The sequence below is a fragment of the Ammospiza caudacuta genome, chromosome 5, assembly GCF_027887145.1.
Source record: "Ammospiza caudacuta isolate bAmmCau1 chromosome 5, bAmmCau1.pri, whole genome shotgun sequence".
NCBI lineage: Eukaryota > Metazoa > Chordata > Aves > Passeriformes > Passerellidae > Ammospiza > Ammospiza caudacuta.
This window is the reverse complement of record NC_080597.1, coordinates 32103945-32120822: the sequence shown is the minus strand read 5'-3', so window position 1 is coordinate 32120822 and position 16878 is coordinate 32103945. Positions and strand designations below refer to the sequence as shown.

Genomic DNA, 16878 nt, shown 5'->3' with positions numbered 1-16878 from the left:
CCACAGCAGGATCTGACACTATACAGGAAATACATCCTGGAACCAAATGGGAAGTATAATGCACACTGAATAAGGTCAAAATTTTAAGTAAAAATGAGATTATAAAATAAGTACATCTGGACATGTATTGAAAGTAGAACAATACATTCAAAATTTTAATTCATCCTTGCATGTAGCATAAATAACAAATATTAAGATGATTCTTAATCTTTGCACTACTCTCATAGAAGGATTAAACCATTCATAAAACAAAAGTTTTAGGATTTAAAAACCTAATAGGTGATCTGTTTTCTCAAGTCATCAGTTCCAGGACCCAAAAAAATGGCCTGAAGTTGTGTCAGGGAAGGTTTAGGTTGGATATCAGGAAAAGGTTTTGCACCCAGAGGGTGTTTGGACACTGAACAGGCTCCCCAGGACTGCGGTCACAGCATCACCCTGACAGAGCTCAAGACGCATTTGGAGAACAGTCTCAGGCACAGAGTGTGAGTCTTGGGGATGGCTCTCTGCAGGCCCAGAGAACTGGACTTGATGATCCTTGTGAGCTCCTTCCAATTCAGTGAATTCTGTGATTTAATAAAAGTTATATGTTTAATCTCTGGATTAAGTTACTTCTCTATAATGTATCAAAACATAGGCACTTCATAACTTACTCCACTCTAATATATTATGTTTGGGACAGGATTGACTGCCAAATTAATTTCTCTTTCTTAACATTAGCTAAAATAAAGTGAACCTGTGTTTGAAATACTTGTCTAACTTTGAGCACATCCCTAATACTAATAAATCAGTCTATTTGCACACTTAATTTTAAATGTTTAATGTCAAAGCATTTCAAGTACTTTACCATGAAAAAGAACTTAGCATAGGAAGCATAAAGCCCTAAAATAGAATTCACCCAGGAAGTCATAAAGACTGCAAGGACACTCTGCTACAGAATGCATCTCTAGGAATGCCTTTCCATCCCACAGGCATAGCAGATTTGACCTGTGTTGGTTTGTAAGGAAGGCTATACACAAATATGGGCTGCGCAAAAAGGGAAGGAATTTGGTACCTTTATTCTTGAGTCTTGAAATTTAACCACAAGAACAGTTGCAATTAAGTTAATGGAATTTCTCATGTTAATGACAGACTTTTGTGTCTCCCTGAATCAATATGCACATGACTCACTCCAAAATGTGACTCACTGAAAACCTCATCCACCAGATGAAAAAGAAGAAACTGATAACTAAGGGCATAGGAGCCCACATAAAAGAAAAATGAAGTGTTAATAATTTAAAAAATATTAAAGAGAATTAAAGGCTACAGAATATTTGCCCTTGCATAAAGGAAAAAAATCGTAATTCAAAGTAACGTAAATCACTTTTGGCTTTAAATATCTCAGAGAAAACACTGCTTGAAGAATAGTTACAGAGGCATCTCTGTATTTAACAGCCCTATACCATCTGAATGTTATCATATAACATTTGAAAATCTCAGCGCTATGTAATTGCCATGAAAATCAGTTGTAAACCTTGCATTTTTCCTTTTTTAAAATTGTGAAAGAGAGGGTGGGTAAGTGGGTGGCAGTATGATGAAACTTATAGAAAACACATTATTTCTCATGAAATAGAGCAGAAGGAAGAGACATTAAACTAGCGGGAAAATCAGGTGGCAAGAGAGTAGGCAGAAGTCACCACTTTATTACTCCTCCAGTGCACATTTTTTTATTTAGCACACATATTCTCAATAGGAATGTGTCAATGAAAACGCAGTTATTATTCCATTAAGCTGCTGTTGCCTTAATAAAGAACATAAAAGAAAACCTACCTGAACAGTCAAAGGCAATCTAAAGAACTATATGCAGTACTGCATTAGTCATCTGAAGGTGAATGCTGGTTAAGAGTGGACAATCAAAAGAGCTTTGAAAAGCATTTTTGCTATGTGATTTACAGATCTAGCAGTAACAAATTACTTGTGGTTTGCCATATTGGCAGCCAAGTGCTAAACATAATGTAAACACAACACAGTAGAACAGTAGACAGCTGAAATGTCTTAGAAGGCATAGAAGTTGAAGGCCTAACTAGAAAAGATCAGCCAAAGAATAATCTACCTTTTGTTATCAGAAGCACAAGCAATGGCTCAGACTCCTCTAGAGGTGCTGAGAACGATCACACACATCCCATCAGAGATGCAGCATACTATCAACTAGACAGCAGCTCTCAATGCAGCCTGATTTACACTGCACCTGGAAGCAGCATTCAAAATCATCTTCGATAGGAAGGCAAAGTCTTTGCTATGGCCAATAGGAAAATCTCCCAGTGTGAAGGTGACATACTTCAAGTTGCTGCTTCTTCCTGTATTATATAGTTAAACCAGTGATACCACTGCAGTAATCTCAATAACCACTACTGACAGAAGATGTAGGACAGGGTGTGCTTTTTCTGTGCTAGCTCATTGGTACTGTTTCCTTTTGCCTGTGGTAAATTCAACACCACACATTCAGATCCACTGCAGTACAAGCACACCTTTATGTTCTTTTCCAGACACATTCCTAAGTAGCTGAAGACTTAATATTTAAATTCTTTCTCCAGCCATTCATAATATAATGTCTTAAAGCTCCTATAAAATACAGATAAACAAGTCAGTAACAGGCTTTCATCTATAACTCCTGTGAAACACTATGTTTCTCAGGAGGTATCAATAACTAAATAAGCAATTGTGAACTGTTAAAATTACTTAGATTTCTTAAAGGAAACACCACTGACAGAGACAAAAGCAAGGCAATAAATATTCCAATACCTGTAAGTAAGAAACTATTAACAATGGAAAGAAAGACCAGCATAGCAATAAACAAGTAATTATATTTTAATATTATTTTTGTCTAAGGCAGTATTGAGGCTGCTTCTTTGCAGATTAGGAACAGCCTATGTTTCAGAAATGTTAGGCAAAGCACCAATATAAACAAAAATAATAATGGTAGTATTAATGCAAATTTCTTAATCTCAAATAATTACTGAAGTAAATAAAATGGTAGAACCTCTCCTGAGATTTTCCCTCATGACACTAAACTGAAACTTATGGTAAGTTTAGGAAGGATAGAGGCCAAGACAAGAGGAATGAAAATAGATATTCAAAAATTGTGTAAGTCATTCAACCTTCACATTTCTCTGGAAAAATAAAGAAACTGCTGTAAAGACCAACACGTGCATCATGTGACACAACACATCAAGTAAATCTGGTTTTTGATTCTAATTTCAGTTTAAAAACCTATACCACTGAAGTCAGGCAAGGATTCCAGTTATAATAAAGTCACAGAAAAGCTAAGGGGTGCTTTTCTAGCACACTCTTGATGTATGGGCAAACTTTTCTAATGCATACTAAATATCAGGCACTGGCCCTTAACTGAATTCCTCAAGATATTATATTCTATAGAGGTATAGGAATCTGGTCCAGCATATTTTTCTATTCATTTTCTACTTGCTGAGCTTATTAACAGGGTCTGGAAAAATCTGTCAACAGAATACAATGAAACTCTATCTTATGAATGGTCAACTTTCAAAACTTAAGGAAAAAAATACTGAATTTATTTTATAGTCCCATTATAAAAAAAAATCTGCTTGTAGCCACTAAGATAGAATAAAAATGAAATTAAACAAGTAGTCCAAATAAACTGCCCAATGCTGTAATTTCAGCTACTAAACAATTTTTAAAGAGAGCATTATTTTGTATTAGCTTGTCATGGGTGGTCATTTTGCCCTGTGAAATATGCACATTATTTATCATTAGCATTATTTGTATACCTCTTACAAAGAGGCAAACAAAAGAAAGCAAGACTGTGGCTTCTAAGAAAGTACCTACTTAGCCAACTTCAAAAGAATCATTGAATCAAATATACTGAAACCATACATTTAATCCCCACCCCTTAGGATCCTGTAGAAGTTCACATGGCTCTGATGGATTAGCAGGCTTCATCTCCTGGTTACACCATTGGGATAAAATGATGCTGTTCCACTCACCACAGAAAACAACTGAGACATATCCATAGAGTTCTTACTTTTCTCATGCATTTCCTGTCAGATGGTGATCATCAGGCTTCACTGCAAGTTCCAAGCTTAATGACTTAATTCCTACACTAATGGAATAGACATTAAATCAGTGTTGACTTGAGTTATATACAAAAATATTTCTTTTTTTCCCCTCTACTCTTTGTTACTTGATGTGTAGGTATAACACTCATTCTGAGACCCTTATGCATTTTAAAGAACAATCAAACCTGCATTGGTACCTGCTGACAACCTGGTACCTGCTGATAAGAGTTCTAAATTATTACAGAAATTTCTATCTCTTAAAATGTAGAAACATCAAAAGTTAAAATGTTCTAGAACAATGTATTTTTTGTTTAGATTGCAGGATAGGTTCTTCTTTCCTTATTAACGCAGTTATCTTTTCCCTGATGTAAATATATATATATATGACTGTGAAAAACAAATCTACACATCTAAGCTCATTCTTCTTATATTCTACCAAAAGCAGTTTTTCCAGAGAGCAAAAAATATGTTTCAGAAATTAAAATCTGATTTTACCTAAATGTCAGCAAAGTCTTTCAAATTCCTTCTAGACCTCATACATCGCTCCATACTCTATTGCTCAAATGTGATAAACCAATACACCTTTGGAGTATCAGTGTTCCTACCTGTGATGCTCTAAATCACATAGGCAGAACCTGTATTTTGAGAAGACCAAGGAAGATGAAAAGAACTTTTTGTTCTCTTGTGAAGGAGAATCTGAAATTGTGATTCTGACTGGAACACTGGAGAACAGTCTGAGGACAGGAGAAACCCAAGGGAAATGGAGAGCAGGAGTCCATGACAGATTTTTTTTGACAAACTTCTAATGAATGTCAGTTCTTGAGGGAAGCAACTCCGGTTGCCAATAACTTAGTGTTCCTGACAATTTGGTTTTATAATAATATCACGAAGAGTTGATGCTAACATTAAAAAAGTCACCTGCCTGGGTGGAAATGTCATGGTATTATCTTCTCATTCTGTTCTCCTTCCAAACTCTCTGGGAAGGTCCCAAATGAATCTGGAGACTGCAGCTTAAGTATGGGCATCATGTTGTACACTACTGAATACTCCCAGGATGACAGATCCTGAGGGTAGCACAAGAAATGAAAGAGAAGGGGTTCTGCTGTGCAGCATTGGCAACAGTGGCACAATGGCACAGGCAGCTCAAGCATGTTAAAAAAAATCATGAAACACAGATGAGAAAGAAGGTTCTCTAAAGCACTGAGTAATATTAAAAAAAAAGATATTTAATGCAAGCAAATATATTTCATATTGGGGAGATGATTTCAGGATCAGTTCTGACAGAGCCCTCAGATGTTGGCTAATCCTACTGAGATTAGTAGATATCCTTGGTGTTCATCTAAGTATAATGAAACAGACATGACTCTACATATGTGCTCAGTATTGAACTGAAATTGTTCTTGTAAAAAAAAAATCTACTGTAGTCAAGTTAATAAAACCTAGATATCAAACAGAATTCTTGAGTAGACAAAATTTTGCTAATCATTGCCACAGCACCCCAAATTTACACACAGCTTTATAACCACAAAGACAAACAAGCTCTTTGATCTGAAAAGCTTGTATTATAATTACTTTATATGGAAAAAATTCTAAACCCATATCCAAGGTCCTTATGTAAAAGATTCAGCTGAGATGAAAGGGTCCACAGCAGGGCAAGTCAAAGTGCTTGGCAGCATGGAAAGACTTACATACAAAATAAGAAAATTGTAAGATTACTTAGTCAGGAAAAGGAAAGCTTTAAGAAAGAACAAGCCGGAAATATTACAAATTATGAAGGGTGTGCACAAAGCATTTGTTCTTTTCTACTCTATTAGATTTTACCATATAAGAATAAATGGAAGCATAAACTCAGCCAATAAGAGAAAATGCCTCTGTCTAGAGCACACGTTCTGCAAAAAAGCAATACAGGGTTTTACATGGTGGTAAACAATGTGACAGACTGGAGCAAAAGGATTAGATACCTTTAGGCTTCTCCACTGCAAGCTAAACACATAACAGCATTCAGAGAGATGCATTTGTCTGTAAGCTATTTTCCTGCTAGTACCTGATAGTCAAGGAATTTGCCACACACACATAATTGCACAGACTGCTTAAATATTCTAGAAAATCATTCTAGTGGAAAAAAGAGCAGGTACTTTTCAATGCAGATTAAATGAATTGGTGGTTTGGCCAGCACATTCCCCTAGTTATACTTAACTCTATGTAGTTTAAATCATACTAAGTGTTGTCATGTTTTGAGATTTTATATTCCTAAACAAGCAATGGCTTTCTCACAGGGTAGGTCTGTGCAGCTCACGGGAGGATTGGCTAGCAATCTTTCTACCCGAAATCACAGCAGCAGGGAGCTGCAGGCTAATTTAGTCAGCTGTGAAGCATGATACCAGGCAAATTATTCTGTGCAGAGCTCCACATAGCTCCTATTAGGACCCCTCCAACATAAATTTTCACAACACTGTGCTGAAGCATAGCCTAACCTACAGACACAGAACATAATCTTTTTTAATAGCTACAGAACACACGTTAGGAAAGGATACTTTTAGAAAGTCTGAACTCCCCTTCACTAGGTAGGTAGCCTAAAAGAGGAGGAAAAATTTTGTAGCCAGTGGGTTTCCTTCTGTTTCTTTGTAATCACTAGCTCATGTTTAAACAGAATTAGAAATCCTTTTTAAAGCAATTTATGGAAAGTATATAATTCCACACTGACCAAGTGGATGTTTGGTACTGGATGTCCCATTATAAATATCTAATGAAAAAAAGGAGCAGCAGCAACAGTTCTCAGTGGGAAATACTACTGTGTGCACTAGAAATTGGGAGTAGCAGATGGTTTTTAGTGAGGTGGTAGCTTTTAAAATAAATTTTTAAAGTTATATAATCTTATCTTCAGAGTGTGGGTAGACCTCTTCAACAAGGGAATCTCAAAAAGTTATGTTTACATATCCTAGGAGAGATGGTCATCATACTTTCACTTCTCATAGAAATAAGAGTCAGTATATGCTTGCAAAATAGGATTCATTACTGAACTGGGTAAAAGAGCAACTTAATACAAAATTCTTGCAGCGTCATAATTCGGCAATACTAAAATTATCTAACACTATCATAAAAAAGGAATTCAGTAAAGCAACAGTCTTCCAAACACTGTCTCTCAATACATCATAAATACCTGCAAAATGCATTGAAGTTTTATTATCAAATTCACCAAGTGTTACTATATTAAATTATTTAAATTTATCTGTTTCTGTCCTTGAAGCCCCATACAATCAGGCCTGATTATCTTACTATTCCCTAATGAATAAGCAACCAAAATTGTTCTGGAAGGTGTTTTTACTGTATCCTCATTAGTAAGCCATTGCACATACTTCTGGCTTGCTCATCACCATTTTTCTCTGAAATTCTGTATTCCTCTCTCAATAATGCATGCAAGTGTGTGGTGTTTTTAAAAGCTCAAGACAGCAATTATTTTACTCGAGCATGTTTGGTCACTCTTAGCTATTATATTTCAATCCAGCCATTATTTAAATGTTAGATTAAAAGTAAAAACCAAAACAGTATTCTTGAATAATGCTACTAAACAGTTTACTACAATATTCAACAAGCTCTAGCAATTACTTTGTGAAACAATAAAAAAATCCTGTACTTTTTCTAAAAAATAATTGCTCTTTAGAGAAAAAAATTAATCAGAATAACTGACTTCTGAAAAACCATGCATAAATTTTACCCACTCTAATATAATCTCTTACTCAACTTCTCTCAAAACCACATAATTCTATGATTTTGAATCTCTCCTTAGATATAAACCAGACACGATTATAGTTTTATTGCTGTTATATAGCCTCATATTCTTGCTATTCTGACATAAGAGTAAAAATTGTGTCTTTGACTATGTACCGTCACTCTTTTCAGCAATCTTATTATATTTTTACATATATTTTTTTCCACTCTCTCAACATGCACAAGTATCAACTTCCCATTCTGGATGACAGAAACTGACATTTATATGCCTGTGATGAAATCCAAATCTTTTCCCTGAGACTACACAGAACCTTTCCTCATGTTTAAATTTAAATTACTGCTGCCAGCCTTTATTATCTATCATATAACCACATTAAATTTAAACAGATATGCTGCTGCCACTTCTGTGAAGTCCCTCTGTAGTGCAGTTACTACACGGTTTTACTATCTTCAGTTTATAAAAAATAAATTGGGGGCATCTTAAGTTTCTCAGTATTTATACCATGTAATTAAGCAAAATCTTTTAACACACTCCGCTTTTAAGAACACAGAAAACTCTCAAGAACTTTTTCTTTAATCTAAACTCATGTCACAAATCCAAAGACAGTAAGACATTGCATTTGCACTTGAAAATCAGTAACACATTTTTTTTGTCATGCTTCTGAACACAACAGCATAAATGTAAAAGCAAACATTGCAACCACCTACTACAAAAGATTAAAGAGACTGTTCTGAAGACTATATTTCAATGTGGAGCCTCAGTTCTATTGAAGTGGCACATTTTAAAATTAGTACTAGTTCAAAACAATATCAGGAGTTCTCAGAAAATATGGAATACTTATGGTTTCTACATGAAAAGAAAACCACACTTTAAAAATAAAGATGGAAATAAACTTTTGAATACAGAGTAAGATGAAGCTTTTTTAAGAGAGAATTTTAGGAAAACATTTTTCAAATAAAACATCAAGTTTACTAAAGAAAGTCTGAGATTTACTGTACCCAACACGTACATCTAGCAAATATCTATTTACACACACAGGCAAGTGGAGAAGTTCTTAATCTCTACTTTTTGTTTTGCAGTCACAGGTTGTCCAAAGCAAGTAAAAAGTCAAATATTCTTTGAAATCCATAGGAATTTCTTACATGTAGAAAAAGCCCATATTTTTATTTTCCGATATTATTTTTTTAAAGAACACAATGTGCAAATACATTGCAATACAGCTGGTGCATTTCTGGGTTTAATTAGAATTCTTAGTCCTGACATGAATACATACACAGGAATCTCACACCTGACAGGAAACTGGCAATGATCTTAGAATGCCACAGAGGAATCTAAAGCAATTTTCTTGTGGGTGCTCAGGATTCTCACAATACACACTTTGACAATCTTCTGTTCATTTCCCTGACACATTTAATTTTTCAGGATCCCTGCTTTGTACATTATAACTATTTAAATTGTCTTGCTTGCTGTTCAATTCACACAGATCGTTTGAATGCACACTTGGTGTATAACCTCTTTGCCATGATACACTTCTAAATTTAGTCCTGATGTTTTATTTTGTAGCTTAAATGTATGTCATGATGTTCCATACATTTTTCTCCTAGAGGAATTTAAGGTGTTAATTTTGAAGCATTTTGGACTATCAACTGTGTTAAAATGCACAATTTTAACACAGCAACGAGAAATGTTGGAAAACTCTTATATAAGATGGTTGCTTTTGTTCTTGAAATTACTGAACCAGACTGCCATCTATTGGAAAATAAATATTTTTTAAATTCTACTTTAAAAAAAAACAAACCTGAAACTGCAATCACACTTAATTCATCTTGAAAAGGAAACACCTTTCCAAATGAACTGTGATATAAATCAAGGACTTTTGTATATTTTTTTTTCCACCTCATGTTTTCTGAAATATGCTTTGAAGCACAGTTGCTTTTCTGACTCATGGAACAATCAAATCCTAGTTTTTTTGAAAGATTTTTATCTAGGGAACAATGTAATATGTCAGCACTGAGCAAAACACAAGTATAAAGCTTCCCAAGCTTGCCTGTGCAGCACCAGTCAGGGCTTTCCATGTCTTAGCATACATAGGTCAACTAAAAAGCACATTCAAGTCACAATGGCCAAAATGGGAAAAACAAAGACAGGAACTGAAAGTAAAAATCTATGCAGTGACAATCACCCAGCATACAAGTAATTAAGAAATACTAGAAATTGCAACTAAAATGATGCATAGCTGTAGGAACACCTTTTGGAGCTCTCCCTGAAGTAGAATTGCAAAACTGTGTTCAATCTGGTCTTTAATTTTGTGGAGACAATGAATAGGGGCTCGTTGCATGCTATGTTTTAGTGACTGGTAAAGGAAGACTAGGAAACATGGCATTAATATCTGCACAACAGCACACCAAACACAGCTGGAGTGGCAAAAGAAAACATTTAAATTATGACATTTCCAGTGCAGCCTTGACTTCCTTTAGTTTATCCTTAATAGAGTACTCTTCAAATTAAAAGATAACATTAACTTACTCTCATCTGACTTTCTGCTGTTAGCATTCAGTCTTTTCCTCCCTCTTCATTAATCACTCCCTCCAATTCAGGCAGCTAAGACAATCTGTTCTTCTGTCACAGTTCCCCTTTCAACTTTTGGAAGGGAAGCATCCTTTGGGGACATTTTCACTCATCTCCAGATCTGTTCCTATTCATGTCTACACTATGGGTGTACTGCTACTGTCCTTACTTCTACTTACTGCTCTATTGTACTCTCCCTCTCCCAGATGTCATGCCTTCCACCTCACCACCAATTTTCCTAGTCAGCTCCTCCATGTCCCAAGGAAATTTAAGAGTCAAAGCTTATTAGTAATTTGGAACTCTGAGGACCAAACCAAAGAGTTCCTTTTTTCATTTTGTTTTTTTTTTCACTGAACCTCAGACCTGTGCAAACTCTGCTTCCGATTTGACTTGAAAATACTGTAAGCACATAAATCTCTGGGGTTTTAATGCCCTGTCACAAATCACACACCTGGCCAACAGAAACATATAATACAAACATGTACTGTTTTCAATGCAAAATTAGATGAAAAGAAGTAGTTCCTTATTACAAACATTCCAAAACAACTTGTTATGTTGTTGGATGACTACCTGTCTAATAACACAGCAAATGGAGGAATGGATTCCATTCTGTCCTTAACCTAAAAGACTTCCAACCCACTTCTTTCAAAGAAAGTATAGAATTCTCCAAGTGCTCTATCATTGAGCATGCAAGATGCCCAAGACCAGAAAAGGAAGAGAATGTTCCTATGAACAAGGCATCCAAAGTCCTGCTCTCCAGATTGCACTGGTATTTTTCCAGTGGCTGTACAATGCAGAAACAATACTAGAAGGGATCATAGCCTGATGTCTGTACTTTATCTGGGAGACTATACAACCAATGGAAACTCACCCCTATGCCATGGTCAGAATTGAGCACCACTTTTCCAGATGAAGCCTTTACTGTCAAGTTATTGTATTAAAAAGCAGGCATTCACACTACCCTTACATTAACAAAAACTGTGAGCCCCACTGTTTCAAACACTAGAGGTTGGCAGTTAAAATTCAGGATAGAATTCCAGCCTGTGCATTCTGGATAGACAGACACTCCTTTCTACAGTCCCAAATCAACCATAACCTCATTTAGTCTCAGCAGTTTTGGCCCTCCTGAAAAGAGCCAATTGTTTAAAAAAATGCTTTGAAATACACTTTGCCTTCTGATTTCTTCTCTTTCCCAAGCCTATGCTAGCCTCAGGAGGTGGCTCCTGATGCTCCTTGCTCCAGCTTCCTAAGTTTATGATCCACAAGTTACTATTCAAATCAAATTCCCCAGTCTTGGCCCCCTACTTCTCTAAACAATAGCATGATGCAAAAAATTCTGATGTCTCCAAGCAGCCAGTGCCTTTGCAGAATCTCCCTCAGGGTCACAAAGTGGCATGACATAGGATTTGGAAACTTTTCAGATTGCTGAACTACATGAAGTTGAAAAGCCTTCAACAGTCATCGTCTCTGGAATCGACATAAGTTTCAGGAAATGGCACCACCTAACACATTATCAATGGGGAGCTAACTTCTACACCTCTTCAGAGCTGATGCCAGCACAGCCAGCAATGAAAGTTAGGAAAAATCTGCTGATATGAACCTGAATATGAACTGATACGAACCTGAAGTAACTGCTCCTTAGTGGAAGCACACCAGGTGTGGCTCCAGCCCTCTGTTGGAGCTGGTAACTGAGAAAGGCAACATTCAGTCCAGCAGGCAGAAAGAGTCTGTGCTCCAGACAGACTCCATAGGGTGTCCTGTGCTGCCCATACTTTCAAAGGGTCTTGGTATGTGCAGTAGAGGCAAATATGAGGTGAATAAATGCAGACAAAATATAAGAACCCCCTTAACCTATTGAGATTCTTACAGAAGCTTCCCATGGAGGAGAAAACTTTAAGTCAGAAAAAGCTGCAAGAATCTCTCTTTAATACATACCCAAGCAATCTATTTCTGACTCTCCACATCTATATACATCTTTGCTTCTTTCTCTCTGCATCTTCATGTTCTTATATAAATATTCATTTAAGTTTCTTCAATCATCACTGTACTGTCACACATCTTCCTTGACTGCACTTGCTGGTCCTGCCCCCAGAGCAGTTTGGCAGCATTCACCTTTGCAATCATTTTCAGAGCTACGCATATCTCTTCACTTTAGTGCTTCTTCCCAATTACTCTTTCATGGCCCCTTACAGAGCATGTTGATTTTCATATCACCCAGGGAGCCTAAACACAAAGGGAAGGCAATACCTGCCCAAAACTAAAAGGTGTATCAAAAATGGAAGCAACTTCCATTTTTTTAATGCAAGGTAGCCAGGTAGCATCTGAACAGACTGAATAACCATAAAATACATTAAAAATGAAATGGCTGCTTTAGAACAAACAGGAAAATCTCATATCACAGCAAAGAGTCCTCTCCATACGGATCTGTATAGCTGGGTTTACTGCAGGGGGAAACATATTCTGCCCTCCATGCTAACTTCATGTTGGGAGTGCACAGCCATCATCTTGACTACAGTTTTCTCTAAAAGAAAAGCTGGATGCCCCAGCAGGAAAGCACCATAAAATGCTTCAAACAGTCTCCAATTTCAAAGATTTGTTTCCACATCTAGTTCAATTCAAAATATATGAAATATCTAGAAAATATATTGCCTAATTTACCTTTATATTTCCCTGTCACAGAAATCACAGATTTAGTGTCTGAATACTTTCTATTCATATTGTACTTCATTTAGGCCTGAGCAGACAGATTTATATAGAATACATTTTCTGCAAAACAGCAGCTGAGAAGATTTAAATAGCAGTTAGCACCTAAATTCAGAGAGACACTAGACAAGCGTCTAAAAATGATTAAATGGGATTAGTATCTTGTTCAAATTCAGTTCAATATGAGTTATGTATCTAAACATTCAAACATCTAGAAGGGCTTTTCAAAAGTATCTACTGCATTTCAGGGTAGCTACGCATCTTCGGAAATCTCATTTTGTCTACATATGTCATAATAAATCCTCCAAAACATGAAAGTCTTTAACTTGCCATGGTTTTCCTCACACAAGAGAGCATAATTTTTCTTAACTTATGAAAAATGTTAACTGAAATTTAGAACTTAGCAGTTTTCCTTTGTTCTCTGCTTTATTCCCTGAGCAATCACATTTATTTAGTGTCACAATTTAAGTTTCAGTCTAAACCAGCTAAAACCAGGAAACCTAATGAGGAAGAGAATTTAAAAAAAAAAAAGCCTTGTTACAGTAAAGAAAAAATGAATCCTAGACTACTTTATTCATAATATTAGTAGCAATGAAGTTATCTTCAACTGTAGTTGGAAATCACTGAAGTATCACAACCACAATTATCTGTATTAGAGATTCAATCTTCAATACCATTAGGCCACCATGAAAGCTATATAGTAATAAAATGTAGAAGAAAAATAACTGAGGATGTTTAGCTGGTTCTTTTGGTGGCATATCTGATCAGATTCTGTTAACATTTAGCATTCAGTATTAAACATACTGATCTCCACTGATTTCACAAAAAAAACACCTTCCTTGCACTCACCATGCTCAAAACAAGTAACCTGAATTAGTGGTGACATGAAAAGCCATTCTGAGGTGTGCTAAGCAATACCTTTGAGAAAGGAAGGGAACATTAAATTCTGAATCTGTAAGAAGCACATGTTATTTTTTTTATTATAATGTTACCTTGCACTATTCTCACTCTTTTATTATTTCTTTCTTGAATGTGCTATAAATAAATCAGATGTAACTGAATACATTGTCCTTGTATCCCATCTTACTTACTACATTAAGCTTGGTTTGGCTTCCACTGGTCATAAGATCTTCCTCTGATACTTTACTAAAATTTTCCAGATAATGGTCTGATAGTGTATGAGACAGATCTTCAAAAGAGTATTCCTTTTCTTGGCACAATTTGATTTCATCTAAGAGCTTTGATAATTCTCCAGTCACAGCTTCACCTTTAAAAACAGACACACCATTAGTCAGTAATTAGAATACCGGGGTAATTTATGCCTAAAAAGGAAATGCACATTCTTTAAACTTTATCATCTATTATTTTCCATACCTTATCTTCTAAACAATATCTTCATGCACCATTCCCTGCTCAAAAATAATGGCATCTTGTTCCAGGCTAGGAATTTGCTTGAGGCAATCTACATACTTCTGCATGGCCCTGTACCTTGCATTTAATTAGGATGAATATATACTTACCCTTTCTATGTTTTCTAATCCTGAAAATTTATAGAAATAGCAACTATCCAAGAATGTAAAATTAATCCAGGGAAGGAAAGTTTTTACAAACATACAAAATCAATACCCCATACTCTGCATCAGATTCATGTTTGCTGCTGTAATTAATTAATACACTACATAAGCTCTGTAAACTGTAAGTGACTAAGAATGCATATCTCCCCCATCAAAGCAGCTATGCTTTATGAATAATTCTTGCTCACTCTCCCAGGATTAAATGGAGTGGTGGAAGAATATACTGGGCAAACCCTACGTGCTTAAAACATGCCTTCCTACAGCAGTCTATCAGAAACCCACACTTAGTGCGTTCTGCACTGTGTTTCAAGTTTTCTCCTTAATTTTTCAGATTTCTTAACTAAAGAAATCTGCCAGAACAGTAAGACAATAGGCTTTTTAATTTTTCAGATTTCTTAACTAAAGAAATCTGCCAGAACAGTAAGACAATAGGCTTTCTGTGTCTATACTGAGGACCACTATTGGAAATAGCAGTTGTAATAAGTACTAGAAACACACTGAGTGCTAACCATTCTGCAAATAATCCACTGGTAGCAGCAAGGCCTCCACAGACTGAAAAGCTACTCATTATGATCAACCATATTGGGTTCTGATTATGTACTGTGTGTGTGTTACACAGCTACCTTTAGTAATAGCAATGAAAAATGAAAAAGACCAAGAGTTTCCAGGAGCAAGTAAGAAACCCCTCTTTTAAACTAGGTTTACAACAGTCATAAGGTGAAAACTGCAGTGCCTAGACTTGATAAAATACAGATGCTTCCATGTTACTCCATCTTTGGAAATAAAATGCTGAAAAGGAAAAACAGAGTGAGCATATTAAGCTCAGCATACATAAACCAGACTTAAGTACGTTCACATAACTACAGAATCCACTGATAAAACTGTATCTGCTTGGTCTAGAACTCTGTTTCATTTTTTTCATAGTTGCTGTTTGCGATGCTAAGTAAACACAAATACTCAAAAATATATTTAAAGTATAACCATGGCCAGTTATTACCAAAATTTTCAGAGACAAGACTAGAAGTGGTGAATTAAAAGCATTTAATCTTCCTACTCTTAGTCAATGGTAGCTTTGCACAAAACTTGTAAATTAAGAAAAATTATAATCGGGTTTATTTATATTCTGCTTTTTAATTAGTAAATCGGGATTATTCCAGATTAATATTATAACTAAAAATTGGAACTAAAATACCTAAATATTAAAAACTACTCCAAAGTCATGATACAGTGATTTTTAAAAAAAAAACAAGAACTACTGCTTCCTACAGAACTATGTTCATGTCCCTAGTCCCACATTCTCCCACATATAGCCTGCAGTATTCCTTACTAAGCAAGAATGTGTTCTGTGTGACAAAACTAGAGTCTGGGTGAGAGTGCACTAGCTGACTGGCTGATTGCAGCCAGAATACATATAAAACAGATTTTACCTATGTCTTTCAGGGCAGGGACTAATTAGGGCCTTTAGCCTCTATCCAGCTCCCTATTTTCATGAAAGTCACAGAAAGGTAATTGATACAGCTATCCCTCTTCCAAAGTTGGTTTAAATTATCTGAAATTAGATTGTCAGTGAATGGCAGACAGATGGATGGGAAGCACGGTCAAGTACTATTTCTCTCCTTTAGTATCAGATTACAGAATACACAAGCAAAAGCCAGGTAGGATGTTTTACATTATTTATACCTTGTAAGAGGAAATAAGGAATGTGAGATCATAACCTTATTTTAAAAAGTAATACATATTTTAAAATTATTTGCTACTTAATTTCAGAACAGACATTTCTATTGCACAGTTGGCTTCACAATCCTGCTAATCTCAAAGGAGCTATTTATCTTCACATACCACATATGTGTTAAGCACCCCAATGGGAAATATTACAGGAACTACAACATTTGTTCACTATTACCATGAAGATCATAACCTGACATGCATCAGGAAGCTTCATTCTCTCATGAATAAAAACTCTCCCAGTGAACATGTTAAAGAAAAAAAAGAACACGTTAAAAAAAGACCAAAAAAACTCAACAAACAATGCCAACAAACAAAAAAAATCACTACTAAGCAAAATAACTCACACAACAAAACCAAGGACAGGTTCAGTTATTTGCCAGCAGTCAATTACTACTACCAGTCATTCATTCTGGATGATTACTGAAGATAGAAGTCAGGTTTGGTTCTACAGGTGGATGACTTTCATGAAAGACACCACACTCAGGACATACCCTGTTTTAGTGGCTGT

General features: G+C 35.7%; 1 protein-coding gene across 2 annotated transcripts in view; it reads right to left on the bottom strand.

Moving 5' to 3' along the window:
- The window catches only part of ANKS1B (ankyrin repeat and sterile alpha motif domain containing 1B), a 412748-nt gene that overhangs the window by 319110 nt on the left and 76760 nt on the right, over positions 1–16878 (bottom strand). For both annotated transcript variants that reach the window (XM_058804621.1, XM_058804622.1), the window contains exon 8: positions 14160–14335. In XM_058804621.1, coding sequence (XP_058660604.1) covers positions 14160–14335 — 176 coding nt within the window. The remainder of the gene's footprint in view (positions 1–14159; positions 14336–16878) is intronic.